Source organism: Sinocyclocheilus anshuiensis, unplaced genomic scaffold (genome assembly GCF_001515605.1).
Source record: "Sinocyclocheilus anshuiensis isolate Anshui unplaced genomic scaffold, SAMN03320099.WGS_v1.1 scaffold964, whole genome shotgun sequence".
Lineage (NCBI taxonomy): Eukaryota > Metazoa > Chordata > Actinopteri > Cypriniformes > Cyprinidae > Sinocyclocheilus > Sinocyclocheilus anshuiensis.
In genome coordinates, this window is record NW_015552666.1 from 126,039 (window position 1) to 135,789 (window position 9,751).

Below are 9,751 nucleotides of genomic sequence, written 5' to 3' on the forward strand. Positions count from 1 at the left end.
GCGTCATCGCATATGTACCATATTGGCATGTGTTTGTACAGTACATATGGCTTAGAAAAGTTCTTCTGAACTGGATTAAGGAGTTTTGTACGTTCTCAGCCTTAATATTTTGAAATTACTCTGTACAATACAACATTTCTGATTTATTTTTATAAGAACTACAAATAACTGAATGCAGAGAAGTTTAATATTTTGTTGGTACCTGCTGTTACAATGATTACCATTTGTAGTTGTGTGGTTATATACTGTAGCCTACTTTATATAAGACATTCTTCTCTGGATCTGGTGTGTTTACTTCTACATTAAACTGAATTATTCTTGTAACATCCTGCAGTGGATCCTACACAATAAAAGGATGCCATTCATGCTAGTTTCTAAGCAAGTAGTCATTTAGCAAATGCTTTTATCCAAAGCAATTAACAGTATTCTTGACATAAAAACCCCTCTGCAGCAATCTGAGCTATAGGTGCCTTGCTCAAGGCCATGATGGTGATTGTCATTCCTTTACCCAGCAGCCTTCTGTTCACCGGCCCTTGGCCAATATGTAAAACCTGCCCTATGTAGTAAAAGAATTTGGGTTTGGCACATAATCCAAACAAAAAACAAAAAATGCACCTTGCAATGCTACCTTTAAAGTCACTGTTTTATGAGTGACAAAGTGTTTTTGATGTATATGATATAAGCTTGTTTTGAGATATGCAAATTTTTGCAGTTTTGATGCATTTTGGAAGTAAGATTTAAAATTCCAGGTTTGAATGAATACTGCATTACTGGTGCTTTATCACACTATTGTGCTGCTATATGCAGGTAAATGACAATGTTTGTTTTTGTATTTAGTTTTTTTTATTGCTTTGGAGTGATTTTCACAAGCAAGAGTACATTTTCTAAACAATCTCACAACAGATCATAAAAATTCACTTTTTTCCCCCAAACATTTCAGCATATTTTAAATGTTATATAAAACACAGATTACATATATCCTTTTCACTACACAAAATGTTTCATCAGTATGATTTTTTTTCAGTGACTTCCTTTCATAATGCTAATACTATTAGTCTTTTCATTTGCATATCTCCTTGTTCAGTTGAGAATGTGTAACATCAGTCAAATTTGTCTATAATTGAATCCAGATGATCTTAATTGTTAATCTGTGTATCATTTGGTTCAGTATGTCTATAGATTTCTCGCAATTTTCAAAATGAATAATTAAATATAATAAGATAATTACAGTATAAGTGATTTGTTTCAGTTTAGAACCAAAATGTTCACAAAGTGTGAGTGTGTGTGTATCATCCTGGTATTCCTTATGTCATGGGGACCAAATGTCCCCACAAATATAGTAATACCAGTACATTTAATTTCATTTAATTTAACCATAGCCTGTACTAAAGGGTGATTTGAAACGTGTCTTGCATTATTTGCTAGTTAAATAACTGAATGTTAAACAGAACGAATCATACCGTTGTATTCTGGTGATTAAATCAAATGTCCTGGTTACATATTACATTGATCTGTGTTTTGAAACAATGATTATGAGGAAAGAAAATATGTGTGGCTGTAATGAAAGTATGAAATCAGGTTTAGAAAGAATGAGATGTGCTACAAGTGTGAACAGTTTTGGTTTTTGTACTTACAAATTTGAAAATGAACACCTTTCTTGTGAAAATAATACTGAAGTGAATAAAATGATGTATTAACAAAACTGCTACACTGCTTATTAATAAAAAAAATTGTCCGCCAAATCAAAGTAAAATATTTTGTCACCGAAAACAATGAATTTTATGAATTAATGTCATGTTTGAAATAATAATAATTTGAATTTGTACTTGAAATATTTAATTGAAATAAACTGAAACTTTTTCTAAAATAGAATGGTTTTTAAACCCTAATAAAGTAACACTAAGAACTTGGCACATGTTCGCAATCCTGTTTGGTCCTTGTGCCATTGAACAACGAACTTAAATAAAGGTTGATCTGATTCACAAACAAGTAATTCTCTGTTTGATGTGTCCTATATTTAGTGTTCTAGTCGGCTCTGACACCTGATCCCTGATTAATGAGCAAATGTAAAGACAATTGGATGTTAGGTTGAAAAAAGGCGTATTTTAAGACCAGCTTTCAGGATTCTGTATTCTTTATTCTGCCAGATCTTGAGATCTGTGATGTTGCAACGTCATAATTTGTTATTTGTTAGAGGTGAGAGAAGTGGAGCAGAACCTGAGAGCCAGACTGATCACGTCTACACAGCCACTAAACAATCACAAAAAAACCTCAAAGAGATCCTAGACATTGTAAAGGCCAAACATAAGAACAATATAAATCTAACACAAATATTCTTAAGCACACAATTGTTGTTCCTATGCTGAAGAAACATTGCAAGTTTTACAGCTTAAGTTTCATCTTTGGCTGACTTCAGTTATCTTATTATTATAAATAAGGTTGGAAGTAAGCCAACTTTGATATTTCATTCTACTGCCTTCAAGTAAAACTCAAAATCAACACACACTGACTCACCTATCCTGTGTATGTGTTTTATTATGAGAAATTGTGGCTGCCATCTGACAATAAGTTGTCATACGTAACACACTGTCTGTGTCTTGGTTTCTAAAGGGTATTCTATTCTATATTGCGTGTTACAAGAAATGAAGCAAGCAGGAAAGAAAGTCAGCCTAAAAGAAAAAAGGACTGAAAAAAGGACAGTGTTGTCATAATTTCTTAAGATATTTGTCATGCTTGACATTAAAATGTGTCAATGTGGCAATGTGAAACCCTTTGGTATCAAAGACATTTAAGATTCAATTCCTTCTGTCATTCCACATTTTTCTTTATTTTTCTATGTAAATTAACTTGTTGGGCCAGTTTGAAATTCTGCTGAAAATTCAAATACCACATGATATCAAACAGGTAAAAAAGCTATCAATTTACTATTTACTACAATGTAATATCTCTGTGACTTCTCTAACAATGACCTCATAAGAGTTTGTATTTATCATGACTGCACAAATATACCTGCAATTAATTAACAATCCATATAACAATAAGTGCAAACTGTGAAAAATGTTCTCAGTGAAGTGATTGGATATGTGCTTGACTGCTTTGCATACTAAAAAGAATATGAAGATTGAAAGAGAATGACAAAAATGGAGGAGGAGCATAAAGAGAAAAGAAATGGACAGATGAGTGACAGATGAGGAGAGCAACTCAAGAAGCACAACTATATAAAAGGGATTGGAAGTGTCTCAGAGGACAAAATTACCTGCAGCATCCATTCTGCTAGCAAACAGAGGGACTGTGTGAAGATGTGGAGATTAACATGCGTTACGTTGACCCTGCTCATGTGTGCCAAAGGTAAGGTATCATGATACATCTATTAGGGTTAGGATAACCATGAACAAAGACATTATACAGAGAGAACAAGAGCTTGTTAAATTAATATGACATGAAACTTGCAGTTCAGTATCATATGTTGATTCGTATGACTTATTCACTTGACCGGTAACTTCTGGGATAGTGACTCATATTGAATCTTTTATCAAAAGAGCCGAATTGTAAGAATCATTTGTTCATAAGTCAGACTAAACAGGTTGCTGTTTAATCAGATTCACAAATAAATTACGCTTATGAGTCAGTTCTTGTATTTGCATGAAGCATGTGAAGAACGCTGGTGCAGGAAACACTGTTGTGATGTGTCATGTCAGAAATACACTACCAGTCGAAAGTTTGGAATAATTAAGATTTTTAATGTATTTGAAAAAAGTTGAATGCTCACCAAGGCTGGATTTATTTGATCACAAAGTAAAAACTGAGAAATGAGAAATATTGTGAAATATTATTATAATTTAAAATAACTGTTTTCTATTTAAATATATTTAAATAATTGAAAAGTATATTTAAATTATATCATGGAAAAGATAAATATTCAGCAACCATTACTAAATATATTCCAAATTTTTGACCAGTATTGTATGTAAATACAAGTTATGCCCACCAACTAAATTGTTAACTGAATCTACCATTATTAGTGCAATAATGCTATAATGTGGGCAGGGTCATTATAAAGGAAACATGAAGATAAAACTGTTCTAATGTGCAGTTTATTTCTGCCCTTGCAGGTTCACATTCTCAGCTGAATGGTAAGAGCTCCTCTCATTCTTCAGACGTCAACATCAAGTCATATAATAGAAATGTAGAAATACTCATGTGAATAATCTCTGATCTCTTTCTCATAGTTTGTGGACAGGCTCCTCTAAACACCCGTATTGTTGGTGGTGTGAACGCACCTGATGGGTCGTGGCCGTGGCAGGTCAGTCTGCACCGTTCTGGATATCATTTTTGCGGAGGCTCCCTCATCAACAATGAATGGGTGCTGACGGCAGCTCACTGTTTACCTGGGTAAGATTCACCTAAACACATATATGCACCAGTTTTGTTTTAATTGGTAAAAAGACTGAAAGAAAAAAAAAAGATGTAATGATGTCTTAAGATATTTGTCATGCTTGACATTCAAATGCAGTGTGAAAACCTTTGGCATTCAAAGACATTTCGGTTTCAATTTGTTCTGCTCTTCCACATTTTTTTATTTAAATTTTTTACCAAATGCCAAAATACCAAATGACATCAAATAACATTGCAAAATAAAATAAACAAATTCTGTTTTCTCGTTTTCACATTCTCTGACTGTATTTAGTGTCAGCGCATCCAGTCTGCGTGTGTATTTGGGAAGGAGGACACAGCAGGGAGTCAATGCCAATGAAATCAGCAGAAATGTCACTACGATCATTGTCCACACCTCCTACGACAGGAACACAAATAACAATGACATCGCTCTGCTCCGGCTGTCCTCCGCAGTCACCTTCAATAACTACATTAGACCCGTGTGTCTGGCGGCCCAGAACAGCGTCTTCCCTTCTGGCACCAGCAGCTGGATCACAGGCTGGGGAGATGTTCAATCTGGAGGTACAAACACATGCAAACCCATTAATTCATATATGCATTTACTCCTAACATCACTAATTAATTGTTGTGTTTTTGGTGTTCAGTGAGCCTACCTTCTCCTGGGATTCTGCAGGAGACTATGGTTCCAGTGGTGGACAATGTTCAATGTAATACTCTGCTGGGTTCTGGATCTGTTACCAGCAACATGATGTGTGCTGGTTTAACGCAGGGAGGCAAAGACACCTGCCAGGTACAATGAACAAACAGATTATTGCTACACATCTAAGCATGTTCAGCTACCGTATAAAGCACTTCAAGACCTATTGTAAATTGTTTGCACTCACATTGTCTATTGAGGATAAATGCTATCTAAATGCGAGTTGACGTCAATCAGTGAACAGTTCCTCTGTTACAAGCAATCGTGTCTGTGTTTGGAGCATCTTGTGCCCATACAAACATCACTGATCTGCACCAACTCCTCCAGAACACGCTTCATCTGCCAGCATCCATTATAAAAACACTAATTAATAGTAAATTAATTTTGACATGTGTTCATGCAGAAATGCAATGTTATAGCGATCAGTGCATTGAGAGCACAAATACTGTTTGTTTCCACATCAATAATAACAGACGCACACTTAAAAGTATGATTCCTGTATGTCAGGATTACTTCTGTAATTGTCTTTACCTTGATTACAATCGTCATCCATCAAAACTTTACTAGCGCAACATTGCTTTACTTTATCCAACCGAGAGTTGTAGTTTGCTATCAAATGCTCCTGCATATGAGCCGCCATTCAGTCTGTATTTCACACAGAGCGATGAGAAACAGCATGAACTGTTCCTAAACAATCACAGAACACGCATGAGAGAGGTGGTGGTGCTGTTATGTTTTGTTTTTTTTTTTATTAACTTATCAATAACATCACTAATTAATTGTTGTGCTTTTGGTGTTCAGTGAGCCTACCTTCTCCTGGGATTCTGCAGGAGACTATGATTCCAGTGGTGGACAATGTTCAATGTAATACTCTGCTGGGTTCTGGATCTGTTACCAGCAACATGATGTGTGCTGGTTTAACGCAGGGAGGCAAAGACACCTGCCAGGTACAATGAACAAACAGATTATTGCTACACATCTAAGCATGTTCAGCTACCGTATAAAGCACTTCAAGACCTATTGTAAATTGTTTGCACTCACATTGTCTATTGAGGATAAATGCTATCTAAATGCGAGTTGACGTCAATCAGTGAACAGTTCCTCTGTTACAAGCAATCGTGTCTGTGTTTGGAGCATCTTGTGCCCATACAAACATCACTGATCTGCACCAACTCCTCCAGAACACGCTTCATCTGCCAGCATCCATTATAAAAACACTAATTAATAGTAAATTAATTTTGACATGTGTTCATGCAGAAATGCAATGTTATAGCGATCAGTGCATTGAGAGCACAAATACTGTTTGTTTCCACATCAATAATAACAGACGCACACTTAAAAGTATGATTCCTGTATGTCAGGATTACTTCTGTAATTGTCTTTACCTTGATTACAATCGTCATCCATCAAAACTTTACTAGCGCAACATTGCTTTACTTTATCCAACCGAGAGTTGTAGTTTGCTATCAAATGCTCCTGCATATGAGCCGCCATTCAGTCTGTATTTCACACAGAGCGATGAGAAACAGCATGAACTGCTCCTAAACAATCACAGAACACGCATGAGAGAGGTGGTGGTGCTGTTATGTTTTTTTTTTATTTTTATTAACTTATCAAATCAATTTTAAGTTATGTTGCGGCCCCCCTGGAGGATCCCCTGGTGGGCCATGGCCACCCGGTTAAGACCCCTGCATTAGTTTACAGTTTTCAACATATACAGCTTACCATTAACCAATTAACAGGTTTTTACAAGAGCATTTTTTTTGTCTTTTACTGTTAAAATTACAACAATCCTAATAAAAAAAATAAAATAAAAAAAAATAATAAAAACCTCCTATCTCTCTATTTCTGTCCCTCTCTATAGGGGGATTCTGGTGGTCCGATGGTGAGTCAGCAGTGTACAGTGTGGGTTCAGTCTGGTATCACCAGCTGGGGTCATGGCTGTGCCGATCCCAACTCTCCTGGAGTTTACACCAGCGTGTCTCGATATCAGAGTTGGATCACAAACAACATTGGACAGAACCTGCCGGGATTTGTCACCTTCAGTCCCTCTAACTCATGCTCTGCCAGCCTAAGTAAAACTCTCTCTCAGACACCTACACACATCTTATACCCAATTAACAGAGGATACTTGTTTGACTAATGCTGGTTTGTGTGTTCAGCCTCAACCTCCTGTAGGGGGAGATGCAATGAGAAGTACAACAGTCACTTCCGCTGCAACTGCAATACTAACTGCATTTTAAACTGCTGCAAAGATTACAGACAGCATTGTGCCAGTAAGTCCAAACACATTCATTTTAGTAATACTTAATTCACACTTAAAAATGTTGTTGCATTAGAAACAAAATATCACATAATTTGGCATCTGCAAACAAATGATGCTAGTCATTTTTCTTAGCTTCCTTAACTTATTTGTTTTCTTTTTTCTTTTTCTTTTTTCTTTTTTAAAGTCAATGTTTTTAAAGTGTTACCAGTTCTTTGTCTTACTCGAAAAGTGTTTCTTTAAAATCAATGCCACATGCTTTGATATTTTGGTCCATAATACATATAAGCAAATCTGCATACATTTTACATACCCAAATACGTCATTTTTAATTACTGCACACCATAAAATACATTAAACATATACTTTAAATGTCCAAAAAGTATAGACAAGTAACTCTTTCTTGCCCAATCTCATGACTTATATTTTTGTTATTGTGTCTCTGCAGTGTGAGGTGTCTCATAATTCCATGGAATTATTTGATCACAGGCTTATAATCATGTCACTTGCACATAAATCAGATTATCTTCATCTGCTTGTTCTGCGAGGAGATTTTACTTCAGTGCCACTTTGGATGAGTTGCAGTCAGAAACGAGCACCAATGCAAACGCAGTCAAAGAACTGCTTCACTGACTTCACTCAGGGGTGTAAATGCATATTGTTTATGTTCAGCATACTGTATGTTTAACAGCGCTTACCTCACTCCATTAGAATCCTTGTCTCTTTTGTTTTTCTCTTTCTAGTTCTAGCATGTAATTATTTAGCGTTAATTGTAGGCATGGGCAACTTTTTTCCTTCATTTAGCATTTGACTTTTCTTATATAAAAAAAATGTGATATAGTTACCTAATGTTTAAAATTGATTTTCTCATTTGTGATTTCTGCTGACAAATACGTGGGTACTTCTTTAAAGGGGTCATAAACTGCCTATTTTTATTATTTCCTACTGTTCCACATCAGGGGCGGGCTTACCCATTTGGCAAAGGTCGGCAACCGCCTTGGGCCCCCAAAAGCCAATGGCCCCCTAAAATGCTTTTCATATACGAGATGCACATTAAGCACAGACATGCTAATGGTTGCTGTTTACGGTGTTTATTACCACGACAACCGACTGTGTGTCCGCATTGAACGCGCTTCTTGTGTATCCTGCTTGTAGCAAATGAAAATATCATGCATCTGAAGCTGTAATTAAATATTTAGCAACAGTGTGTATTTTATGTTTATTGTTTTAAATGCCGCTTACTCATTTATGGGAAGGACCCAAATAGAGAACGCATAGGCAGTGACTTTTTTGGTTGATATAATCCTTAGGTGTGTAAATGTACAGTTGTGCTCAAAATGTTTCATACCCTTGGTAAATATGATCAAAGAAGGCTGTGAAAATTAATCTGTATCATTAATCCTTTAGATATTTTATTTAAAAAATTTACTAAAATCTAACCTTTCATTGGAGAATAAGAATTTAAAATGGGAGAGAAATCTCATTATGAAATAAATGTTTTTCTCTAATACACATTGGTCACAATCATACCCTTTTATCCAATACTTTTTGCAACCTCCTGTCCAAGGGAACAGCTCTGAGTCTTCACCTATAATGCCTGAAGAGTTTAGAGAACATCTGACAGGAGATCAGAGACCATTCCTTCATACAGAATCTCTCCAGACCAGGGGTGTCCAAACTTTTCCTAAAGTGGGCCGGATTCGACGATGTGGAAACACTGAGGGGCCAGATGCTTCTACCTCTCTCTCTCTCTCTCTATATATATACATATATATTATGTATGTATGTATGATGTTGAGTTGACAGTAGCAGTAGCTTGAGTTTTGTTGAGGATAAAATTCTGTAAATATCTTGTTTTTAATGCTTTAATAATTATAACATAGAATGGCTTTATGGTATTTAGTCTATTAACACATGAAAGCACAAACTGCTTATATAAAAAATGTCTGTAATTTGGCCTATGTTCCATAACTCCCTTACATTACATTAAATTGGCCTATATGTCTACATTAATAATATAATAATAATAAAGAAGATTCTGTATAAATATGCAACATTTCTGCCACAATACCACAGTTACTGTGTTACTACAGTAAATCAAAATGTTGGTGATTTGTGGATTGAAAAGTATTCTTACTGCATTGTTGTCGCACAATGTTTCTCCTATTTTCCGCGTTAGTGTTGTTGAGAATGTCAGCGCTGTTTCATCTGCCTTTGACATCTGTGGTTTGTATGGAAACCTCTGCTCCAAACTCAAACGCTTCTCACAGCGCTGTTTAGTGGTCTCGTGATCGAGATCACGCGGTTTACTGGTCTAAAATTTAGTGCTGCCATCTTGTGTTCACATTGTGAAACTGCATAGGCCTATTTGGCCTATTTTGCTTGGCGGGCCATAT

General features: G+C 35.8%; 1 protein-coding gene across 1 annotated transcript; it reads left to right on the forward strand.

The window, feature by feature from the left end:
* The first annotated feature begins 3,299 nt into the window (after positions 1–3,299).
* Positions 3,300–7,913, forward strand: LOC107667371 (serine protease 27-like). Its single transcript, XM_016459015.1, has 8 exons — positions 3,300–3,348; positions 4,113–4,133; positions 4,230–4,392; positions 4,688–4,956; positions 5,894–6,039; positions 6,957–7,167; positions 7,255–7,368; positions 7,804–7,913. The coding sequence occupies exons 1-8, from the start codon at positions 3,300–3,302 to the stop codon at positions 7,806–7,808; spliced, it is 978 nt and encodes a 325-aa protein (XP_016314501.1). The 3' UTR covers positions 7,809–7,913.
* The last annotated feature ends 1,838 nt before the right edge of the window (positions 7,914–9,751 follow it).